At 36.3% G+C, this 26428-nt stretch overlaps 1 protein-coding gene and 1 long non-coding RNA gene across 26 annotated transcripts in view; both read right to left on the bottom strand.

Annotated features, from left to right (window-relative positions):
- Positions 1 to 26428, bottom strand: part of LOC144294777 (uncharacterized) — a 109154-nt gene that overhangs the window by 66286 nt on the left and 16440 nt on the right. For 8 of the 25 annotated variants that reach the window (XR_013362147.1, XR_013362138.1, XR_013362148.1 and 5 more), the window contains 2 exons: positions 15645 to 15686; positions 15267 to 15301 (listed from right to left, as the gene is read on the bottom strand). This is a non-coding gene — a long non-coding RNA (uncharacterized LOC144294777). Of the gene's footprint in view, positions 1 to 13382; positions 13398 to 15266; positions 15302 to 15644; positions 15687 to 26428 lie in introns of all 25 variants that reach the window. The other 17 variants (XR_013362137.1, XR_013362149.1, XR_013362158.1 and 14 more) reach the window with 3 other exon arrangements.
- Positions 431 to 2369, bottom strand: LOC144295310 (olfactory receptor 52B2). The gene has a single exon (XM_077867695.1). The coding sequence runs from the start codon at positions 1397 to 1399 to the stop codon at positions 431 to 433; it is 969 nt and encodes a 322-aa protein (XP_077723821.1). The 5' UTR covers positions 1400 to 2369.

The following is a 26428-nucleotide window of genomic DNA, read 5'->3' as shown; positions in this document are numbered from 1 at the left end:
GTATAAAAAATCAATGTACATTTAAAGATTTTTTTAAAATAACTGGAACCCCTTCAAATGTTAAATATAAAATTATTCTCATCCTTGTATTTATAACCCGCTTTCTGGTGTGTTTAGTTCTCTGTGTTTCTGGAGTATGTCTGGTCTACTGAAGGTATCAATATTCACATCAGAGGCATGTATACTTAGTTATTATTTCTGGGTTATAGAGGAGGGATATGAGAAAAGAAGATACAGAAAACAAACAAACAGGAGAAGGAGGCAAAGATGTAGAGTCAGAAGGGGAAAAAAAGAAAAGTTGGAGGAGGATGACAACAAAGAAGGAAAAGAAAAAGGAAGAGAACTAAAAAGCCCTCTCTGTCCAAAAAATTTCTATATTCCATGCCTTGTTTCCTTGATAAAGCTTGGAGTGCAGATTCGTGGAGAGCCGTTAGCCCAGAGGGGAAGCACAGCACCAAGTCTTGATGTCAAGAAACCGGTGGGCTACACCCTCCCGGATCTGCTTAGTTTTCACACCATAGACGATGGGGTTGAGCATGGGTGGTACCACCACATAAAGATTGGCCAGCAGGATATGGACATGTCGAGGAATGTTACGTCCAAAGCGGTGGGTCAATAGTGTAAAGAAGGATGGAACATAAAACATGAGGATGACACAGAGGTGGGAGCCACAAGTGCTGAGGGCCTTGTGCCGGGCATCCTGGGAGGGCAAACGAAACACTGCTCGGAGGATCAGTGAGTAAGACACAGCAATGAGGATCACATCCAAGATGACCATGACAATGGGCACTGAGAAGCCATACCAGATGTTAACGGTGATGTCAGCACAGGCCAACCGGGCCACTCCAATATGCTCACAATAGGAATGGGGGACGATATTGGTCCGGCAGAAGGGCAGCCGCTTCAATAAGAAGATCACTGGGAAGATGATGCAAAAGCTTCGGGTGACAATGGCCAGAGCAATCCTTCCCACAACTCTCCATGTTAGCACTGTTGTATAATGCAAGGGAGCACAGATGGCCACAAAGCGGTCAAAGGCCATAGCTAATAGGATGGCTGACTCCCCTACAAACATCACATGGACAAAGAAAACTTGGGTGACACAAGCATCAAAAGCAATATTATGGGCATGGAGCCAAAAGATGGCTAGAGCTTTGGGTACAGTAGTGGTAGACAGCAGGATGTCCGTGATGGCCAGCATAGAGAGGAAGAAGTACATGGGCTCATGAAGATTACGATCTGTGATGATGACCACTATCAGGATGGTGTTCCCCAGGACAGCAGTGATATACATGAGGCAGAGGGGTACTGATAGCCAAATGTGGTAAGCCTCCCACCCAGGGATGCCCAGTAAGACAAAAACTGCAGGGTGGAAGATGGTAAAGTTGGTGTGAGTCATGATGCACTTTAGGGTTCTTTATAATGACTCAGAAGCTGAAGAGTCTGCTGAAAGTGACAGAAACAGAAAAGACCTCTGAGTGTATGCAGAGATCATAAAAGATACGATCTCTAAACTGTGGGACTCTCCAGGCAAGTTCTCCTGAGAATGCTCAGTTGGGCGTAGGAATGACTTCTGACCCATGGTGCCTCATTACCATGTAGAGCTTCTGTGCCAATCATTCTTCAAGAACTAACAGAGGCTTCACCCTGCCTCTAGCTACTCTACTTCCAAAGTTTGGCCCCACTAGACTTTTCTGATCTCATTCTACCATTTCCACCCAAATGACATATGCTCCCTTGATTGTTTTATACTTTTCCCTCCCCCAAGATCTTGCTCCTTCTCTATTTACTTGAATTTCCCCTTCTCTTCCACTTCTACTTACTCAAATTTTAACCTTAAAATACCTTCTTATATTCATTTGGGGATTATAAAAAATAGTGAAAGGGAATAAAGGGGAAAGAGAGAAAATGAGTGGGAAATATCAGTGAGGGTGACAGAACATGAGAGACTCCTAACTCTGGGAAACGAACAAGGGGTGGTGGAAGGGGAGGTGGGCAGGGGGTTGGAGTGACTGCGTGACGGACACAAGGGGGCACTTGACGGGATGAGCACTGGGTGTAATGCTATATGTTGGCAAATCGAACTCCAATAAAAATATATGCAAAAAATAATAAAATTATAAGATATTTAAAGTAAAAGAAAAAAAAAACCTCCTTAAAATATACCACTTTGCAGTGGCCTATGTTTATAACAATGTACCTCAACAGTGAGACAGCACAGGCAGGGTGGAAAGAAGGGCAGCAATGCCTGAATGACTGTTATTGAGCTTCCAGAAAGGAGGTTGCTGTGTATGAATAAGGACTTTCATTTCATTCAATGGCTTCTGAGGGCCCCATCTCAGCCTTGCTAAGGGTTCTCAGCAGGAGGGTTGTTGACTCATTTAGGAAGAGGGATGAGAAAAGAGGAAAGTCACAGGCACCAAGAAGCACATCCAAAGTCTCATAGAAAGTACTTCCCAGAACCCTCAGAGAATATCTACATGAGCAAGAAATAAAGATCCATAATGGTGGAAAAGGGGCAGGGAGCCATACTGAATGGGAAGGAGCAGGTATAGTAGGTGAGGACACCAAGTTCTGGAGCCAGACTTCCTGGGCTAATATTCCAGTTCTTTCCTGACTAGCTGTATGATCTTGGGCAGTTACTTTACTCCCTGTTTTTTCATTTGTAACATGTGAGTGACAATGAACTGCATGTGGTAATCAGTAAGATTAAATGAGTTAGTTCAGATAAAGTGTTCCAAAGGTTATTATTCTTGTTATTATTATCTATAAATCTCTTTGGCTATCATCCCACTATTTTTTCAAAAGGCAAAACACTTCAATGAATATTCAACAACATTAAAATCTTATTATTCACCTAAATATGACCAAAGGAAATTCCTTTCCAAGGATAAAGAAGAGTCAAAGGAGAAAAGTGCCCAAGGAGAGAAAAACAGCCTCAGAACAGATCTCTCAGAAAGACCCAGTGTCTCAGAACCAAGACCCGAGGGCTGGGTGGTACACCAAGCAGGTCCACCACTGACAGAGTTTGGTTGGGTCATAACTAGCTGGCAGGTTTCCCTTAAGTGCTTTGAAAAACACCCATATATCTAAGCAGAAACAGAGACTGTCTCCATCACTTATAGAATGCTGGGGGCAGGGCAGAGTGATGGGAGTTGGAGTTTCAGCTCTAGAACCAAGGAGACCCAGAAGTGAGCATCAGTGAGCATTCAGTCCAGGCTAAGGAGAAATGAAGCCATTTCTTCCCTGTAACCCCTGAGCAGATTTTGCTGTCTCCTTTCCTCCTGGTATCTTCCTTTCTTCCTGTGAGTCCCAACCAATTCTATTTTTTGGTTATGCCCCTTCTCTCTTTAGGGGGCTATGTAAAAGCCTTTTATATCTTCATGCAGTCTTAATTTTGGAAGACTCTCCTGACACAAGAACATTAAAATGCACTCACAAACTTCATTAGGGATAATTGTTAGACAACTATATAGAAGTTGAGTCCATTACTTTTCTGCCTAGTTGTATTATGTAGATATTTATTTAAACAAATAGTAATTTATTTTGCCATTTTCTTTGTACATATGCTTCAGATCTCAAATGTTTTTCACCATTCTTGGGTTTTTTAAAAGGTACAGGCTCTACACACTGAAGTCATGTCCCTAATGGATAAAACAGCCTGCCCCTGGCTCCACATTACAAGGGTGGCCTCTGTTTGCACCACAATATATTGGAAAGATTAGTTATGAGATCTGTCACAAGAAATTCCTTTCAATACATAAGGTACAAAAACTTGTGAATGTTTATCTTTTCAATAAATTGGAATAAAAGCAAATTAATCTCTCTAATAACCTCACTCCTGCTCACCTCCACTTAAACCCAGAATGTAAAATGTTTTCATAATCTAAAGCCAGTGTTAGCTATACTGCAGAGGTACTGATATACCCTTAATTCACTGACATAGTGACTTGTGTTTTTTAATAAACATCTCAAGGAAAATTTCCACCTACCCATTGTTTCACTTCAAATGAGCATTTTAAAGATTTTGTAAAAAAAAAAAAAAAAAAAAAATCTGTGTAAACATATAGTGGTGTAACATGTGTAAATATCATCCACCATATTCTTATGTTGTGATGGCGAAAATATGGAGAACACTGCTCCAAGGCACAATCTCTTGTTTCAATCTCTATACCTATTCTACAAAGTACAGGATGGGAAACAGAATAAGTAGGACTTTCCTGGCTTATACACACCTGACACCCAAATTACCAAGAAAAGTTTCCTCAAGAGTCCTCCTCACTTTGGGACTGGGAGTTCACAGGACTAAGCACAGAGTCTGGCACATCATAAGTACTTAGGAAATATCTGAACAAATGAACCCTGGAACTGGTGAATTAATCTTTAAACACTAACTTTGTCTGTTTCACCAGAAGTATTGACCAAAATCTGAGGCATTTTCATGAATAGCTTCCATTGATAAATTCTGTCTTGATATGGCCTGATGCTGACTGCTCTGTGAAGTACCATCAAACATTTACCATGGGTGTCCGGCTGGCTCAGTGGGTAGAACATATGACCTGACCTCAGGGTTGTGAGTTCAAGCCCAAATTGGGTGTGAAGCCACTTTAATTTTTTTATTATTATTTTTTTAATCAAGAAAAGTCTCTTCCTTCACATTCCCCAGTGCTTTTCCTCCCCCATTCTGCATTAGCCTTCCTAACTAGTGCAACCTCCTGGTCCAACTGACATCTCCCCCTGTGCCCACCTTCCTCACCCTGTACTCTGCCATGCTGCATTCCCTCTCTCATCCTTTGTCTCATTCCCACATCTCTACTTCCTCTCTCTCAGCTCTAGTCTCTGGCCTTCACAGATACTCCTAAATACACACATGCTCACACTCACAGTTCTGTCCACCCCTCCCCTGCCACCTTCAATGCTCTTAAACTCACCACCAAATCATAGTATCAGCTGAAGGACTGAGAAGGTGGTAGAGCAAAGCTCAAAGCATTGCTTGTTCTGAAAGAAGAGGAATGAGAAGAAAAGAGAAAGCTGGAGATTGATCATGTTGGCACGAGGGGATATCACTATTCCTGCTCTGTTCAGGGTGCTTATATTTAGACTAAGAAGACACATGCTTTCTTCTTCTGGAGGCAGGTGTCAGAGTCACCCCTGGGATCATTAAGCCTGGAGCCAATGAACCAAAGGAGAAAAGAAAACTCTTCCCCTAATGCCAACAGGGAACACTAACTCTAGGGAAAATTAGTAACTCCAGACAAAATGCACAGAAAATATATGAAGACATAGCATAAGAGCAGTGACAAAAATCCCAGTGATAAAATAATAACATAATGACAGTTAACATCTAATGAGTCCTTATTACATCCTTGTCCTTATTACATCCTTGTCACTGTGTTAGAGCTAAACATAAATTATCTCATTTAATTCTCACAGCAATCCAATGAGATAAGGACTATTATTATATCCATTTGGCAGATAAAAAGATAAATGTTTAGAGAGATCAAGTAGCTGATAAGAAAAAAAGACAAACATCCTCAGATGAGCATGTCAAAGTGTTCAGACCCAGTCTAGAAACTCTGATTAAAAGAACTAAGAGGAATAATCTGGAAGCAACCTTGGAAGATCAATCACTTACGGTAAGTTTAAGAAAAAAGAAACAGTAAATTAAAGATTGATTAAAATATCCAATAAAAGCAAAATTTATTTTGTGTGAGCACTTAATTAAAGTACTCTAAAATTTTTGGGAAGAGAGTACTTCTTCCCAACTCATCATGTAACTTTTGGAGCAAAAAGTTGCTAGGAACCCAAAAAGGAGAAAAGAAAATGACATCAACTGAACAATCCCATTTTCATGTATTTACCCAAGAGAAATAAATCATAAACCCACAAAAGCCTTGTACACAAGTGTTCACAGCAGCTTTATTCTTCTTTTTTTAAGATTTTATTTATTTATTCATGAGAGACACAGAGAGAGAGGTAAAGACACAGGCAGAGAGAGAGGCAGGCTCCATGCAGGGAGCCCTATACGGGATTCGATCCCAGGACTCCAGGATCACACCCTGGGCAACGCTGAGCCACCCAGGGATCCCCAGCAGCTTTATTCATAGTAGCCAAAAATAGAAACAACTCAAATGCCTATCAACAGAAGGATGGATAAAAAAAAAATTGTGATATATTTATACAATGGATCCTGTTCAGTAATTAAAATGAAAAAACTACTAAAACATGCATCAACACAATTTAAACTCAAGATCATTATGTTGAGTGAAAGAAGTTAGATACAAAGGCTACATACTGGGATCCCCGGGTGGCGCAGCGGTTTGGCGCCTGCCTTTGGCCCGGGGCGCGATCCTGGAGACCGGGGATCGAATCCCCACGTCGGGCTCCCGGTGCATGGAGCCTGCTTCTCCCTCTGCCTGTGTCTCTGCCTCTCTCTCTCTCTGTGACTATCATAAATAAATAAAAATTAAAAAAAAAAAAACAAAGGCTACATACTGTATGATTCCATTTGTAGGAACTTCAACAACAGACAATTAATCTGTGGTGACATAAATCAGAGTGCTTGCCTCCAGGATGGAAGGAAGCAGGGGGAGTTTCTTCGGTAAAAATATTCTACATATGGAGATGTGTGAGTTTCATGTGTGTCTGAATTTGTCAAAAGAAGGATTTAAAAAAAAAAAGAAGGATTTTTTTGAGCACCAGAAACAAAGATCCCATTTAGAATTGCACCAAAAACCATTAGAAACCTAGGAATAAACCTAACCAAAGAGGTAAAGGATATGTACTCTAGAAACTACAGAGTCTGGCACATCACAGGTACTTAGGAAATATCTGAACAAATGAACCCCTGGAACTCATGAATTAATCTTTCACCATTAACTTTGCCTGTTTCACCAAAAGTATGATCAAAATCTGAGGCATTTTCATGAGTAGCTTCCATTGATAAACTCTGTCTTGATACAGCCTGATTCTGACTGCTCTATGAACTGTCATCAAACATTTACCACAAGTAACTTATAAAAGTTACTGGCTAACTTATAGAAGAAATTGAGAAGGACACAAATAAATGAAAAAACATTCCATGCTCATGGATTGGAAGAACAAATATTGTTAAAACATCTATGCTACCCAGAGCAGTCTACACATTCAATGCAATCCTTATCAAAATACCATTGACATTTTTCACAGAGCTGGAACAAATAATCCTAAAATTTGTATGGAACCAGAAAAGACCCCAACTAGCCAGAAGAATGTTGATAAAGAAAACCAAAGCTGGAGACATCACAATGCCAGACTTCAAGCTATATTACAAAGCTGTGAGCATCAAGGCAGTGTGGTACTGGCACAAAAACAGACACGTAGATCAACAAAACAAATTAGAGAACCCAGAAATGGACCCTCAACTCTGTGGTCAACTAATCCTCAACAAGCAGAAAAGAATAACCAATGGAAAAAAGAAGTCTCTTCAATAAATGATGCTGACAAAATTGGACAGCCACGTGCAGAAAAATGAAACGGGACCATTCTCTTACACCATACACAAAGATAAGCTCAAAGTGGATGAAAGACTTAAATGTGAGACAGAGTCCATCAAAATCCTTGAGGAGAACACAGGCAGCAACCTCTTTGACCTCAGCCACAGCAACTTCTTGCAAGACACGACTCCAAAAGCAAAGGAAGTGAAAGCAAAAATGAACTTTAAAAAAGCTTAAAAGCTTCTGCACAACAAAGGAAACAATCAACAAAACTTAAAGTCAACTTATGGAATGGGAGAAGATATTTCCAAAAGACATATCAGATAAAGGGCTAGTATCCAAGATCTACAAAGAACTTATCAAGCCCAACACCCAAAAAAACAAATAATCCAGTCAAGAAATGGGCAGAAGACATGAACAGACATTTCTCCAAAGAAGACATACAAATGGCCAATAGACACATGAAAAAATGCTCAACATCACTTGTTATCAGGGAAATACAAATCAAAACCACAATAAGATATCACTTTACACCAGTTAGAATGGCTAAAATTAACAAGACAAGAAACAACAAATGTTGGTGAAGATGTGGAGGAAGGGGAATCTTCTCACACTCTTGGTAGGAATGCAAGCTGATACATTCCATACTCTGGAAAACAGCATGGAGGTTCCTCAAGAGGTTAAAAATAGAGGTATGCTATGACCCAGCAATTGCCCTACTGGGTATTTACCCCAAAGATATAGATGTATTGAAATGAAGGAACACCTGCACTTCAATGTTCATAGGAGCAATGTCCTCAATAGCCAAACTGTGGAAGGAGCTGAGATGTCCTTCAACAGATGAATGCATAAAGAAGATGTGAGATATACAGAGATAGATAGAGATAGAGATGATAGATAGATAGATAGATAGATAGATAGATAGATATAGATATAGATAATGAAATATTACTCAGCCATCAGAAAGGACGAATACTTACCATTTACATCGATGTAGATGGAACTCAAGGGTATTAGACTGAATGAAATCAGTCAATTGAAGGAAGACAATTATCATATATGATTCCACTCATATGTGGGATATAAGAAACAGTGCAGAGGTCATAGAGTAAGGGAGGCAAAACTGAATGAGAAGTCATCAGAGAGGAAGAAAAACCATGAGAAACTCTTAACTATAGGAAAAAAACAGGATTACTGGAGGGGAGGTGGGGGGGGAACTGGGTAATGGGCATTAAGGAGGGCATGTGATGTGATGAGCACTGGGTGTTATATGCAACTGATAAATCATTGTACACTACATCTGAAACTAAATATGTACTTTATGTTGGCTAATTGAATTTAAATTTAAAAAAATTTTAATTAGAGGATCCCTGGGTGGCTCAGTGGTTTGGCGCCTGCCTTTGGCCCAGGGCACGATCCTGGGGTCCCGGGATCAAGTCCCGTGTCAGGCTCCTGGCATGGAGCCTGCTTCTCCCTCTGCCTATGTCTCTGCCTCTCTCTCTCTCTCTCTCTCTATCATAAATAAATAAATAAAACCTTTAAAAAAATAATAAATAAATAATTTTAATTGAAGAAAAGAAACAAAGAGCAATGACAGGAACAGAAATATGGGTAAACTTTTCTTCTCATGAGTTTTTCATTTTGCATGCAGTGTTTAAAATAAATATTATAATACCATCTGATATGCAAGATAATGATATTTAAAAGTGGCAAGAGCAAAGGGACATCTAAATGGAACTATGGTTTTCACACTTCACTAAAAGTGGTAAGAAGTTGATACAATACCACTGGACTATGAGTCACATATATAAACATTGTAATAAAACCACCACAAAGAAAACTATACAAAACCATACACTCAAAACCCTATAAATAAATCAAGAAAGAATCCTAAAAATGTTAAAGTAACCCACAGAAAGGTGAGGAAAGAGACACAGAAGAAACAAACAGAAAACAAATAATTAGATGGCAGACTTAAGCCATAGCATATTAACAATTATCTTAACTGTAAATTATCTCAATGTACCAATTGAAAAACAGAGACTGAATTTAAACACACACACACACACACACAACTCAACTACATGCTATTTACAAAAAATTCACTTCAAATTCATGCTGAGATAGGTTGAAAATAAAAGGATGGGAAAATACATATCATGCAAACATCACAAAAAAAGTAGCTTTATTAATAGCAGATAAAGTAGACTTCAAAGCAAATTACTAGTAACAAAGAGACACATTACATAGCAATAAAAGATCAATTCACCAGGAAGATACGATGATCCTAAATATGTTTTGCTTCAAAACACATGAAGCAAAAACAAAAAGAACTGAATAGAAAAATAGACAACTCATCATTGTATTTTAGAATTTCAACAACCGGGCAGCCCTGGTGGTGCAGCGGTTTAGCGCCGCCTGCAGCCAGGGGTGTGATCCTGGAGACCTGGGATCAAGTCCCGCATTGGGCTCTCTGCATGGAGCCTGCTTCTCCCTCTGCCTGTCTGTCTGTCTGTCTGTCTAAATAAATAAATAAATAAATAAATAAATGAATGAATGAATCTTTTAAAAAAAAGAATTTCAACAACCTCTCAGTGTCGAAGTCCTATCTCAGCAACTGATAGAACTACTAGATGGAATATCAACAAGGAGAAAGGAAACAGGATCTGATTGAAATATATAGAACAGTTTACTCAACAATAGAACACACTTTTTTTCCAAGCACCCCTAGACATTTATCAAGGTAGATCTTATTCTGAGCCATAAGACAAACCTTAGCAAAATTTTTTGAGTCAGACATCATTTGAGTCAAATGTCTAATATATAACATTTCAGATATGTATACAATTATACATATATAGTTAGGACAAATGCTTGAAAAAAGTGTATAGTTTGGTCTTTATATATATATATAAATATATAAATATACATATATATACATATATATAGCTAACATATAGTAGAAGCATGGAAATAGGCATACTAAAATATCCACAGTAAGTTCTTTTTTTAAAAGATTTTATTTATTTATTCATGAAAGACCCAGAGAGAGAGAGGCAGAGACACAGGCAGAGGGAGAAGCAGACTTCATCCAGGGAGCCCCATGCAGAACTCAATCCCAGGTCTCCAGGATCAGGCCCTGGGCTAAAGGCGGCGCTAAACCGCTGAGCCACCCAGGCTGCCCAAGTTCTTTAAAAGATTATATTAGGAGTGCTGTTTATTTTTCTTTTTTGCTTATTCTTACATTCTAATTTTTCTACAAGAGTACATGAGTTGCATTATAAAAATTTTGAAGTTTATCTTTTAGAAGCATATGTATATTCAACTGAATTTTAGTGTTAATCCAGGCTATTTTTTAAAATTTCTCTTTAATGTGTGTGGTGAGCCATTTGTTAAATCAAAGGATGTGTGATAGCATAATAATATTGACTACTGACTTGTTCACATTATTTGAGCTGCTTTCATCAGTTTAAAAAACAATGCCATTGAAATGCGTACTTTACTCACTTAATATTGTTATATATTGTGGAAACTAGAAAATGTTCCCTGGGTCACAAACATGAAAAATATTAAGGATAAAATTTTAAAATATGCTATATTTTGAAGGACTCCATTTTATTTTTAAGGAAAATGGAACTTTTTGCTGTGCCACTAATTTTTAATTAACTACCACATAACAGCAACATTATCACATTCAAGTACCAAAAAGAAGCATTATTACATCATTGGAATATATTGGTCTACAAAAGAAAAAGTGGGGAAGATAAAACACCGTATATTAGTAATCGTTGTGTTTTCTTTTGTTGAGATCATGGCAGCTCTACTTTTACCTAATTAAATTTTTGTAAGCATTCCCTAAAAAACATAATATACACATTTCTAAAATTATGTGGAAAAATATTAAAAACTGTGATGGTTAGGGCACCTGGGTGGCTCCATCAGTTAAGCACTTGACTCTTTGTTTTGGCTCAGATCATGATCTTGGGGTCCTGAGATGGAAACTCATGTTGGACTCCATGCTCAGTAGGGAGTCTGCTTGGGATTCTATCTCCCTCTCTCTCTGCCCCTCCCACTCATGCTCTCTCTTTCTCTTAAATAAATAAATAAATCTTTTTTTTTTAAGAGTGATGTTTAATTTTATATGTCAATGTGACTGAGCTAAGGGATGCCCAGATAGTTTGTAAAACATTATTTCTGGAATGCCTGGTTGGCTCAGTCAGTTAAGTGGCTGACTCTTGATTTCAGCTCTGGTCATGATCTCATGGGTCATGAGATCAAGTCATGCATAGAGCTCTGAGCTCAGTGTGAAGTCTGCTTGTACCTCTCCCTCTGCTCCTCCCCCTGCTCGCACCCTCTTTCCCTCTCTCTCTCCAAAATAAATAAATAAATAAAATCTTAAAAAAAAAACATAATTTCTGGTGTGTCCATGAGGGTAAGCCTGGAAGACATTAAAATTTAAATCAGGAGACCAAATAAAAGAGATTGCCCTCAGCAGTGTGTGTGGGCATCATCCAATCTACACAAGGGCCAGAGTAGAACAAAAAGGCAAAGGAAGGGCAAATTCACTCTTTCCACTTAAGCTGAGACATCCATATTCCCCTGCCCTCAGACATCTGTGGTCCTGGTTCACAGGCTTTTGGATTCAGGTTGGGACTTTACACCATCGGCTACCCAATTCTCAGGCTTTCAGACTCACTACTAGCTTTCCTAATTCTTTAGCGTGCAGATGGCAGATCACGAAACTTCTCAGCCTCCATAACCATCTGAGTCTGCCCAATAATAAATCCTCTCTTAGAGATAGATGATAGATAGATGACAGATGATAGATAGATGATAGATAGATAGATAGATAGATAGATAGATAGATAGATAGATAATAGAGATAGAGGTATATCCTACTGGTCCTTTTTCCCTGGAGAACCCTAATTAATATATGACTCATTTAGGGATGCCTGGGTGGCTCAGCGGTTAAAGCATCTGCCTTCAGCTCAGGGTGTGATCCTGGGGTCCCAGGATTGAGTCCCACATCGGGCTTCCTTCAAGAAACATGTTTCTGGGGCAACCCCGGTGGCACAGCGGTTTAGCGCCGCCTGCAGCCCAGGGCATGATCCTGGAGTCCTGGAATCGAGTCCCATGTCAGGCTCTCTGCATGGAGCCTGCTTCTCCCTCTGCCTGTGTCTCTGCCTCTCTCTCTCTCTCTCTCTCTCTCTCTCTCTCTCTGCATCTCTATGAATAAATAAATAAAATCTTTTAAAAAATTTATAAAAAAAAGAAACATGTTTCTGTCTCTGCCTCTCTCTGTGTGTCTCTCATGAATAAATAAATAAAATCTTTGAAAAATATATACATATATGACTCATTTATTTACTCATTCAACCAAACAACACACACGTGCACACACACACACACACACACACACACACACATAGACACACACACTTGAAGTGCCACCATGGATTGAGGAGGGGGTTGATACAGAATCTGGATAATATGTAGTCCTTGTTCTGCAATATCACAAAACTCACAAGCAAAGATGATAAAAATATGATAAATCCTTAATGAAGAAGTACACAAAATTCTATGGTAAAATTGGGCAGGAAACACCCATTGCTTCCCATGGTGTTAGGGAATAACATATCACAAGAAGAGATATTTGAATTGAGTACCTAAATCCTTGAAAGGAGTATAGGAGTTCAAGATAAATATCAGACATAGGAAGAAAAATGTGCAAGAGAAGCACTAAAGAATATGACATACTCCCTGAATAAGGAGATATTCATCATAACCAAGGAATATTGTAAGCTTCAGTAGAAAAGCAGAAAATCAATCCAGATTAAATTAGACAAATTGGGGCTACACCTCTGTCAAATTAAAAGAATTGAAATCACATAGATTATGTTCTCTTACCATAATGGGATCAACCTGAAAGGCAAAAACAAAGAGAACAGAAAAATCTCTAAGCACTTAAAATTAACACCCTTTAAGTAAACCATGTTCAAGGAGGAAGTCATCAAAGAAATTTTTTAAAAACATAGAACTGAATGGAAATGAAAATATAAAATATCAAACTTTATGGAATATTACTAAAGCAGGGTTGAGAGGGGCTTTTTTTGCATTTTTATTCAGACATAATTAACATATGTCTTGTCTCTTAGCAACATTCAAATATACAATACAGTAGTGTAAACTATAGTCATCATGCTGTACTTTACGTCCCGTCCCTAAGACTTATTTATTTTAGAACTGGAAGTTTGTAACTTTTAACCACCTTCATCCATTTCACCCAGCCCCTACTCCCCCCACCTCTGACAACCACCAATCTGTTCTCTGTTATCTATGAGTTCAGTTTATCGCTTTGTTTTGTTTTCAGATTCCACATATCAGTGAGCTCATGAAGTATTTATCTTTCTCTGATTTATTTCACTTAGCATAATGTCTTCCAGATCCATCCATGTTGTCAGAAATGGCAGGATCTTTCTTTTTTATGCTTAACATTATCCCAATGTGTGTGTATCACATTTTTAATCTACTCATCCACCAATGGATGAGACTTCTATAGCACCAAATGCATATATTAAAAAAAAAAAGAAACATCTCAAATCAAGAATCTAAGTTTCTATCTCAAGAAACTAAAGGAAAGAGAAAAATAAACCCAAAGCAAACAGAATGAAGAAAATTACTAAGTTTAGAGCAGAAATTAATTAAATGGAAAATGAGAAAAATAGAAAAAAAACAATGACCTAGAAAGCTGGTTCTTCAAAAACAATCCATAGAATTAATAAATCTCTAGCAAAATTGACAAACATAAAAACTAACAAGATTAAAATCAGTATCAGGAATGAAATGGAGATTATATCACTATACATTTTTTATTACTACAGATAATAAGGAAATATTATGAACAACTTTATGCCCATAAATTTGACTATTTAGAAGAAACCAATCCCTCCATAAATCTTTTCAAAATTTAATTTTTTGGAAATTTTATCTAAATTTTAGTTAGCTAACATACAGTGCTAGATTGGTTTCAGGAGTAGAATTCAGTGATTCATCACTTACATACAACACTCAGTGCTCAACATGACAAGTGCTCTCCTTAATACCCATCACTCATCTAACCCAGAAGGTGGAAAAAGGAGAGAGGGAAACAAGCCATAAGAGACTCTTCATGAAAGAGAATACTGAATTTTTAATTAAAAATCTTTTGAAAAAGAAATCTTCAGGCCCAGATGGTTTCACTGCAAAGTTCTATCAACTTTAAAGAAGAATTAAAACAAATGTTTACACAATCCCTCTCAGAAAAAAAAAGAAGAAGACACTTCCCAATTCATTTTATAAGGCCCATTTTACCCTGAATCAAAAATAGATGAAGACAGTGGAGAAAAGACTACAGATCAGTATCTCTTAAAATTGCTCAACAAAATATTAGCAAATCAAATCTAATAAAATATTTTTAAAATTTTACACCACAATCAAGTGACATTTTTTTTCCAGGTATACAAAACTAATTCAACATTCAATGATCATTCAGTGTAATTCATCAAATCAATAGCCTAAAGAAGAAAAATCAAATAATCTTATCGACTGAAGCAGGAAAAAGTGTCTGGCAAAATTCAATATCCATTCATGATAAAAATTCTCAACAATTTAGGAATCAAGGAGAACAGCCTCAATTTAATAAAAGATATCTACAAAGAACTGACAACTAACATCATATCAATATGCTAAAGGACTGAATGATTTAGCATTCAGTAGGTAGGTCAGGAATGTAGCAAAGATACCCACTCTTACCAATTTTATTCACATCATACTTGAAGTTCCAGCCACTGTAATAAGACCAAAATAACAACGACAACATTAATAATAATAATAATGCAAATGAGAAAGGAAGAAATAAAACTGTCCTTATATACAAATGGCATTATTGTATACACACAAAATCCCAAGGAATCTTCAAAAATATGTATATTCCTAGAATGAATAAGTGAATTCAACAAAGTTTTAAATCAACACACAAAAATCAGTCACATTTCCACTTGCTAACAAAAAGCATATGAAAACCAAAATTAAAGATACAATACCAGTGAATGATGGCAAGAAATCTACTATTTCAACCCTTAAACCCCCATAGAAACATCAATTATAACAGCCACTCATAGACAAAAATACCTTTGTGGGAGCCCAGGAATCCGGCTGAAATGTTCCATTACCCTATTGGAGCAAAAGAAAAAGATAAAGAATAAAGACATTAAAGAGGGTACAATATTAGAATAGTTTCACTTTAACTACATCACTCCTTCCCCAAAACAGTAAAGCTCAGTGACAAGAGAGACTCGCTCAGTTTACAACCTCTCCCACAAGAAAAGAGAGAGTGAAGTCAGCACCCAATTTCCCCCGCCTCGTAGGACACTGCCCAAGAGGCCACTTCTGCCTTGTCCCACTCAGAGCATAAGGAGATCAGCTTGGATGAATAGTCTGGGGACAGCTATGACCAGGGGAAAGGGAGAGGGGCTCTTAACCACCAATGCAATTATCTCAGCTAAAATTCCTACTAACTGGCTTGCAGTCTCCACCAATAGCCCATCCATGAATCCTGAAGAACACCTCACCTGTGGAAAACCCCCACAATAGCCAGTGTGTGCCCCCATATTCATGAGTGCCCCTATAGCCGGCACCCTGCATTCCTCTACACATAGTGTGTGTGAGCATCCATAGATGGCACACAGATATCAGCAGTCAACCAGATTCAACTGGCATGGAAGGGAGTACACAATACTTAGGGTACCACCCTAAGAAAAATAAATGGGAGACTCTCAGCACCCAGCCTGGCTTGGTAGGATCAAAAGAAGACACACAATCCTAAGAATTTCTCCTCAAGAGAGAACAGGAAAAGGGAGTAGACGTATCCTTAGAAAAGGTCTTAGAGATCCTTAGAATCTCTGACCAGGTGGACGGGTGAAGATCTTTCTCTCCTGAAGCCAGTCAGCAAAGACTGGAGGAGGTGAGTGCTTGTACAAATGCGAAGAGAGCAACTCAAAGCTTAGGACAAATTAAATGAAAATACAACATAGCAAAATTTATGGTATGCAACAAAAACAGGTCTAGGAGGGAATTTTATAGCAATAAACACCTACATCAAGAAAAAAATTCTCAACCTAAATTTATAGAACTAGAAAAAGTACTAAGTCCAAAGTTAGCAGAAATAATAAAGACTGGAGCAAAAATAATGAAATAAAGACCAGAAAAACTATTTTAAAGAGGTCAACAGGGGATCCCTGGGTGGCTCAGCAGTTTAGCTCCTGCCTTTGGCCCAGGGCCTGATCCTGGAGACCCGGGATCGAGTCCCACGTCAGGCTCCCTGCATGGAGCCTGCTTCTCCCTCTGCTTGTGTCTCTACCTCTCTCTCTCTCTCTCTCTCTCTCTCTCTGTGTGTGTGTCTCATGAATAAATAAATAAAATCTTTAAAAAAAAAAGTTTAAAAAAAAATTCAAGAAACTAAGAGTTTATATTTTAAAAGATGAACAAAATTGACAAACCCTTGGGTACATTAAGAAAAAAAGAGAGAAAACTCAATAATAAAATCAGTAATGAAAGAGGTGATGAATAATTATGTGCCAACAAATCGGATAACCTACAAGAAATGGATAAATTTCTAGAAACATGCAACCTACCAAGACTAAGTCATGAAGAAACAGAAAATTTGAACAGACCAATGATGAGTAAGGAGGTTGAATCAGTAATCAAAAATTTCCCAACAAAGAAAAGCCCAGGATCAGATAGCTTCATTGGTGAATTCTCCCAAACATTTATAGAAGAATTAATATCAATCTTTCTCAAACTCTTCCAAAGAATTGAGGATAAGGGAACACTTCCAAACTCATTTACAAGCCCAACGTTACCCAGATACCAAAACCACACAAAGACATTATAAGAAAGAAGTAGTACAGGCCAATAACGCTGATGAAGATAGATGCCAAAACTCCTCATTAAGTTACTAGCAAACTGAATTCAACAGCACATTAAAAGAATAATACACTATGATGAAGTGGGACCTATTCCTGGGATGCAAGGATGTTTCAACATATCCAAATCAAAAAATGTGATACATCACCTGAACAGAATGAAAGGAAAAAATCATGATCATCTCAATAGATGCAGAAAAAGCATTTGATGAAATTCAATATCTACTCATGATTTTTTTAAAATTCTCAATAAATTACATATAGATGGGATGTATCTCAACATAATGACAGCCATATATGCTAGGTACAGCTAACATCATACTCCACAGTGAAAAGCTGAAAGCTTTCTCTCTAAGATCAGGAAAAAGACAAGGTTCATACTCTGAACACTTCTAACCAACATAGTACTGGAAATCTTCACTAGAGCAATGAGGCAAGAAAAAGAAATAAAAGGCATCCAAATCAGAAAGGAAGAAGTAAAATGGTCTCTGTTTGTAGATGACATGATGTTATAGATAGAAAATTCTAAAAGCTCCACACAAAATACCCTGATAAAGAATAATAAAAAAGTTCAGTAAAGTTTCAGGATACAAAATCAACATATAAAAATCAGCTGCATTTCTACATGCTAACAGTGAACTATCCTGAAAAGAAATTAAGAAAAAAATACTATAAACTTGCATCAAAAAGAATTAACTACTTAGTAATACATTTAACTAAGGAGGTAAAAAAATCTATACACTAAAAACCATTAAACACTGATTTAAAAACTTGAAGGAGACACAAATAAATGGAAAGATAACCCATCTCCATGGATGGGAAAAATCAATATTTTTAAATATTGATCCATACTACTGAAAGCAATCTCCAGAGTCAGTGCAATCTCAATCAATTCCAATGCATTTTTCACAGAAATAGAAAGAAAAATAATTCTAAAATTCATATGGAACCATAAAACACTAATAAGAGCCAAAGCAGTCTTGAGCAAGAACAACGCTGGAGGCATTGCAATTATTTCAAATTATATTATAAAGCTAATGTGATCAAACAGTATAGTACTGACATAAAAACAGACACATATACCAACAGAACAGAATACAGACCCTAGAAAGAAACCCATACATATACAATCAACTAATCTTCCACAAAGATGCCAAGAATCCAAATTGAGAAAAAAAAACTTCAATGACTAGTATTGGGAAAACTGGATATCCAGATGCAAAAGAATCAACTTGGACCTTTATCTTACATATTACAAAATCAACTCAATATAGATTAAAGATTTAAATGTAAGGCTTGAAACCACAAACTCCTAGAAGAAAACATAGGGAAAAATTTCCTTGATATTGGTCTTAACAATGATTTTTTGGATATGACACCAAAAACACAGTCAACAAATGCAAAAATTAATAAATTGGATTACACCAAACTAAAAAGCTTCTTACAGCAAAGGAAACAATCAATACAATGAAAAAGCAACCTATGGAATGGGAGAAAATATTTGCAAACCAAATAGCTGATGAAAGGTTAGTATTCAAAAAATATAAGGAACTCACACAGTCAATAGCAAATGAAGAATCAACTTAAGTAAAAAATGGGCAAAAATAAATAAATAAATAAATAAATAAATAAATAAATAAATAAATATAAAAAAAATGGGCAAAAAAAAAAATGGGCGAAAGACTTGAATATGTCTCTAAAGAAAACACACAGGGGTACCTGGGTGGCTCAGTTGGTTAAGCATCGGCCTTCAGCTCGGGGCATCATCTCTGGGTTCTGGGATGGAGCCCTGTGTCAGGGTCCTTACCCAGCAGGTAATCTGCTTCTCCTTCTCCCACTCCCCACTCCTGATTCTCTCTTCCCCTGCCCCCGTCTCTCTCCCTCCCACTCTCTCAAATAAATAAATAATAAAATATTTAAAAAAGAAAAGAAGACACATACACACACACAAAAAGCACAAAGTAGATACATAAACAGCCAACAGGTGTGTGAAAAGGCTTTTAACATCACTAATCATTCAGAGAACTACAAATCAAAATCACAATGAGATATCACTTCATACCTGCTAAGATGGATAGCATTTTAAAAACAATAGATAACAAGTGTTATCAGCAATGTGAAGAGAACCATAGTACTTGGTCAGAATATAAATTGGTAATAGCCATTATGAAAACTTTATGGAGGCTCCAAAGAAAACAAAAAAATAGAACTACCATGTGATCCAGCAATCCCACTTCTGGATACTTATCCAAAAAAATTAAAACCAGGATCTTGAAGAGATAGCTATGCCCCCATATTTGTCATAACATTGTTTACAATAGTCAAATAGTGGAAATAACTTAAATGTTCATCAATGAATGAATAGATAAAGAAAATGCGGTATAGACATACAATGGAATATTACTGAACCTTAAAAAGGAAGGAAATCCTACCATTTGTAACATGAATGGACATTATGCAATGTAAAATAAGCCAGATACAGAAAGACAAACACTGTGTGCTCTCACTTATATGTGGAATCCAGAGTAGTCAAACTCAGAATCAGAGTATAAAATGGTGGCTGCAAATGGCTGGGGAAGAGGGAAATGGGGAGGTGATGGTCAAAGGATACAAAGTTTCAGTCATACAGGTAAATAATTTCTATATATCTACCATTCAGCATAGTGCTATAGCTAACAATACTGTCCTGTGTACTTAAAAGTTGCTAAGAGTATAGATCTTACATTGTGTTCTTATCACACACACACACACACACAAACAATAATAAAGAGGACAAGAAAAAACTATGAGAGGAAATTGATTTCTATGGCCTTGATGGTGGTGATGTTTTCATGGGTACACCCAAACTCATCAAGTTGTGTACATTAAATATGTATCACTTTTTACATGTTAACCATACCTCAAAAAAAGCTGGCTTAAAAAATAATTTACAATCACTCAAAGAAAATGAAATACTTAGGTAAACTTAAAACATGCATAAGATCTATATGCAGAATATTACAAAATGCTTGTTTAAAAAAAAGAAGACATAAATAAATGGAGAGACATATTGTGTGAAAGGATACATTAAAGATGTCAATTCTCCCCAAATTGATCTATAAATTTTAATGAAATTCCTATCAAAATCTCATCCAGGATTTCTTGATAGACATAGACAACTTATTCTAAAATTTATATGGAAATATAAAAAATCTAGAATAGTTAAAACAGTCTTGACAAAAAGTAGAAATAAAGTAAGAAGTATTACTCTAGCCATTATTAAGCCCTATTATATAGCTATAGTAATCAAACAAGATGGTATTGGCAGAGGAAGAGACACATAGATCGAAAGACCAAAAGAGTGAACCCAGAAACAGACCCGCAGAAATATGCTAAATTGAGTTTTCACAAAGGTGAAAAGTCAATTCAATGAAATAGCCTTTTCACCAAATGATGTTGGAGCAATTGCATGTCCATATGCAAAAAAAAAAAAAAAAAAGCAACTCCACCTAAATTTTACACCTTATACAAAATTTAACTCAACATGGATCACAGGTAAGTAAAAACATAAAACTATAAGAACTTTTAGGAAAAAAACATGAGAGAAAATCTTAGGGATTGTCTAGGCAAAGAGTTCTTAGAGTTGACATCAAAAGCTCAGCCCATAAAAGGGGAAAAAATAAATTGGACTTCGTCAAAATTTAAAATTTGCTCCACAAAAGACCCTGTGAAAAAAAGATGAAAGACAAGCTACGGACTGGGAGAAAAATATTTGCAACCACATGTTTAACAAAAGACTGATATCTAGAATATATGAAGAACTCTCAAAACCCAACAGTAAAAATAACAATCCAATTCAAAATTGGCAAAAGACAGGAAGAGATATTTCACTGAAAAGGATATACAGATGGCACATAAGCACAAAAAAAATGTCTAACATCAGTAGCCATGAAGGAAATACAAATTAAGACCATGATAAGATATTCAATGCCCACCTCTTAGAACAGCTAAAAATACAAAATAGTGACAACACCAGATGCTAACAAAAATGAGAAACACCGAATCACTTATACATTGTTGGTAGAAATATAAATGGAACATCCTTTCTGGAAAACAGTCTGGCAGTTTTCTACAGAACTAGACATGCAACTACCATATAACCCAGCAATTGAACTCTTGGGCATTTATCCCAGACAAATGAAAACTTATGTTCACACAAAAACTCATACATGATTGTTCATAGAAACTTTATCAGTAATAGCCAAAACCTGGAAACATCCCAGATGTCCTTCAACAATGAGTTGTTCAACAAACTGTGATATATCCATACCATGAAATATCATTCATGGACTACTGATTCAGACAACAATCTCGAGAGAATTATGCCAAATCAAGAAAAGCAATCCCAAAAGGTTATATTGTGTGATGCCATTTATATAATATTGTGTAAATGACAAAGCATAGAAATGAAGAGGTAATAAATAGGAATAGACTACTGATTCATACAAAAATCTCGAGGGAATTATGCTAAGTCAAAAAAGCAATCCCAAAAGGTTATATACCATATGATGCCATTTATATAATATTGTGTAGATGACAAAGCATAGAAATGAAGACAAGGTAATCAGTTGCTAGGAGTTTTAGAAAGGGATGTAGGAAGAAGGGAAGGAAGTAGGTGTGCCTGTAAAAGAGCAAATAAAGGGATGCTAGTGGTAACGAAATTGTTATGTATCTTGACTGTATTAACATCAACTTCCTTGTTGTGATATTGCATTATAGTTTTGCAATTTGTTACTACAGAGGGAAACTAAATGTTACGCAGGATTTGTCAGTATAGTTTCTTACACTTCATATGAATATATAATTATCTCAAAATAAAAAATGTGTTGTGGGACACCTAGGTGGCTCAGTGGTTGAGTATCTGCCTTCTGCTCAGGGCATGATCCCGGATCCTGGAATCAAGTCCTGCATCAGGCTCCCTACAGGGAGCCTGCTTCTCCCTCTGCCTATGTCTCTGCCTCTGCCTTTGTCTCTCATGAATAAATAAATAAATAAATAAATAAATAAATAAATAAATAAATCTTTTTAAAAAAAAGTGGCTTGTGTATGTGCATATACAGCTATTTTAAAAGAATACATTAGCACTATATCTATTGACCTGAAAAATATACTATTAATATTACTATTAACTAATAGTTGGAAAGAGGACAAGATGAAGAGAGAGTATTGAATTTTTATATACATCTTTATAACTCTAATTACAGTAAGCACCTCTGAAGTTTGAGGATTTAGGAAAGAGACAACTAAGAAAAGATAGTTTGAAAATATTTTTAGATTTTTTCAAAAAGGTAAATAACCCAATACAATGAAAGTCAAAGAATACGAATGTGTGAATATGACTGTGGGATGCTTTTACCACACTGATATTCAAGTGGTACAAAGTTTGCAAAATGAGGCAAATGCAGCTCTTATCTACAAGGAAGTGGTGATGAGACCCCAAGGTGAGAAGAAAGCCGGAGGCTCAGTGCTGACAGACTAAGCACAAGAAGCAATGGGGAGAAAGATAACTCTGTGACAACATATTCACCAGATTCAAGAGACAGTCCACACCTAGACTCCCTGGACTACCAGACAATTTTATGGCTTTGTTCCCTCCACACAGAAAGATGGGCTAGGAACGCAAACATAACAGTGACTATCAAATACAGAGAGTGGAAAAAAAAAAAATATATATATATATATACACAGAGAGTGGCACTAGCACTGTTCACGTTGCAGAGGAGGCACATTTGAGTGAAGTGAAAACTGAGACACAACTGACTTTTGCAATGAATCCTCAGCCCGTCAGTGACAGAGTTACAGTGAAGCAACTTCTACAGTGTTTTACATTGCTTTCGGTGCACAAGGGAAGGAAGAGAGGAAGAGAGAGGGCTGCTGGCCAGGGAATTATGGAATACTGAGTGTCTTAAGAGAAGCTGGAGGACACAGCTGCAGGACTTTGAGGAAGGAACTTTGTGATGCAAAATTCACAATGGCAACTACAGAAGAGGGGCAGAAATAGCATGTTATTTCTTCATTACAGAAGCTGTAATGAAGAGAAAGAAGGCATTGAGTTGGGTGAATGCAAGACTATTCAAGTAAGCTTAGAGGTTAGGAGAAAAGCTATCTTATTTACCTACAGATTTTAGGCAAAGCAAGATGGCTGGTCCTTCAACTTGAATATGTGCATTGATCTAGGGAAGGAGAAATGCAGGCTAAGATGAAATGAAATTGCCTATGATCAAAAAATGGAAACCAACCTGATTTAGTTTTATGAAGCCAACATAATCCTGAAATTATATAGTCATTAAAAGAATCCATTTTGGACTCACACTGACCTGGATTTTTTCTTTAATAAAGATTTTATTTATTTATTCATGAGAGGCACAGATTGAGAGGCAGAAACATAGGCAGAGGGAGAAGCAGGCTCCCTGAGTGGAGCACAATGCAGAACTCGATCCCAGGATCCCTGGGATCACAACCTGAGCCAAAGGCAGATGCTCAACCACTGAGCCATCAGGTGCTCCCACACTGATCTGGATTTAAATCCAGACTCATTTGAAATTTTGTGATCAGAAGTCAGCTATTCACATTTTAAGGAGTTTATTTGTTAAATGGAAATAATGATAGTACCTGCCTCACAGAGACATTATATTGAATGAGATGATACATGTAGAGTGCTCAGTCCAGTGCCTGACTCACAGTGTTCAGTAAATCATAACTTGGTAGATAATACCAAAAGTTGGCAAGGGTGCAAAATAACTAGAAATCTTATACAATTTTGGAGTGCATAATGGTACAACTACTTTGGAAAAGCATTTGTTAGTTTCTTATAAAGCTAAACACACATTTACCATGTGATACACCAATACCATTCCTAGATATTTACCCAAGAGAAATGAAAATATTTCTACACAATGATTTTTATGCAAACGTTCACTATAGCTTTATTAATAATAGTTAAAATGTGAGGACAACCCAAATGTCTATCAAAAGAATAACGGATAAATAATTGTGGAATATTCATACAATGCAACACTACTCACCTGTAAAAAAGAATAAACTAAAAAGAAAAAAAAAAGAATGAACTAATGATACCTACAACAAAATGGATGACTCACAAAAACATGTTAAGTGAAAGAAACCATACACAAAATAGTACATACTACATGATTTCATTTATATAAAATTCTAGAAAAAGTAAAACTATAAGAACAGGAAGTATACCATTAGCTGCCTGAGGCTGGGGCTGGAGCAAGGAAGCCAGAGAATTAACTGCAAAGACTAGCAAGGGAACATTTTGGGATGATAAAAATGTTGTATTTCTTGATTGAGATGGGGCTTATATGGCTGTATACAATTGTCTAAACCCATCAAATTATACACTTAATATGAATGCATTTACCCCAATAAATTGATTTTTAAAACTATAAGAAACCAAGAACAAATTTTCAAAAGATGTACATTAACATTTGGAGAAATCTTTAAATTTTATTGAATAAAATATAAGGAAACTAGAATAAACAGTAAGATATAACATATTTTGAATGGAAATATTCCATATTGGATGGCTATTGATGCTCCTAAATTAATCTATAAGCTGAATTCATTCCCAGCTAATCCCATAGGATTTGGAATTTAGCGAAGCAATTCTAATAATTGTGTAAAAGAATGAAGGCATCAAAAAAAAAAATCCAAGATGTTTCTAGAAAAACACACACACAGAGAAGAATAAGAATGACTTACCTGCCAGATATAAAGATAATTACAGTAGTTAATATTGGTGAGGAGTTAGCAAATAATATTAATGTTATAAGGACATAGCCTAGATCAAATCTATTATATATAGGAACTTAGTGTATAATAATTGTATATCACTGCAGAAAAGTGCTGGAAGAACCAAGTTTCCTTTTAAAAAAAATAAATAAAATTAGATCCTGGTCTCATGTTACACACAAAAATAAATTTCAGATGGATTAAAATAATTAAACATAAAAGATATGTAAATGCCATAAAATGTATGATAATATCTTTATGATCTCAGGGTAAGAAAGAACTTCTTAAATAATACACAGAAGTACATGGCCTAGATGTGCTTTTTATTAAAGTTCAAATTAGTAAGACAAGTGACACCATAAACAAAATTAAAAGATAGTTAACAGATTGGAAGTTTATATTTCCAATATAAAACAAAGGATTAGTAACCAGAATATACAGAGAAAGAGTACAAAAAATATATAGGGGGGGGAAGACAGCTGAACAGAAAAATGGACAAAAGATAGATCAGACAATTTATAGAAGAACTATAAATGACCAATAGATATATTAAAAATATAAATTAAAATGAGTTAATATTTCTAATTAACCAGATTTGCAAAAAGGTAAGAGTCCGATAATATAAAGTGTTGCCAAGGATGTTAAAAAATAAGATCTTTCATAAAAACTACAAGGGAGAATATAAGTTGGAACAACTATTTTGAAGAACAATTTGACAATATCTGCTAAAGATGAAAATGTGCATATCTCATGACCCAGCAATTCCACTCCTAGATGTATAGTCTAGAGAAATTTTTATACATGTGAAAAAGCAGACATGTACAAAAATATGAAATAGCAGTATACACAGCAAAATAGGCAGGAACAGTAAGTCCACCAATAAGTAAATAAATAATATTTGGCATAATCAGATGCTATAAAACTATGTAGAAATGTAAAGGAATGATAAACATCTGTATATCTGCATAAACAGAACTCAAAACATCATTTCCTATATACACTAAGAAATAATTTATGTAAATGTCAAAGAGCACCAATTAGCAAAAGCTTTAAAAACTGAATTAGAAAGATACACTGAATTCATGATAATTGCTGTTTCTAAGGTGAGAATGAAATACAATAGGAGATAAAAGAGACTTTAATTTTATCTTTAACTTTTAATTGCATTGATTAAAAAGGAACTGAAAGCAAACTGGG

This window comes from Canis aureus, chromosome 23, assembly GCF_053574225.1.
Source record: "Canis aureus isolate CA01 chromosome 23, VMU_Caureus_v.1.0, whole genome shotgun sequence".
NCBI classification, from domain to species: domain Eukaryota; kingdom Metazoa; phylum Chordata; class Mammalia; order Carnivora; family Canidae; genus Canis; species Canis aureus.
This window is presented reverse-complemented; position numbering and strand designations above follow the sequence as displayed.

What these genes read in the sequence shown, in the direction of transcription:
- LOC144295310 (XM_077867695.1), bottom strand. Translation starts at nt 1,399, where the DNA reads ATGACTCACACCAACTTTACCATCTTCCACCCTGCAGTTTTTGTCTTA.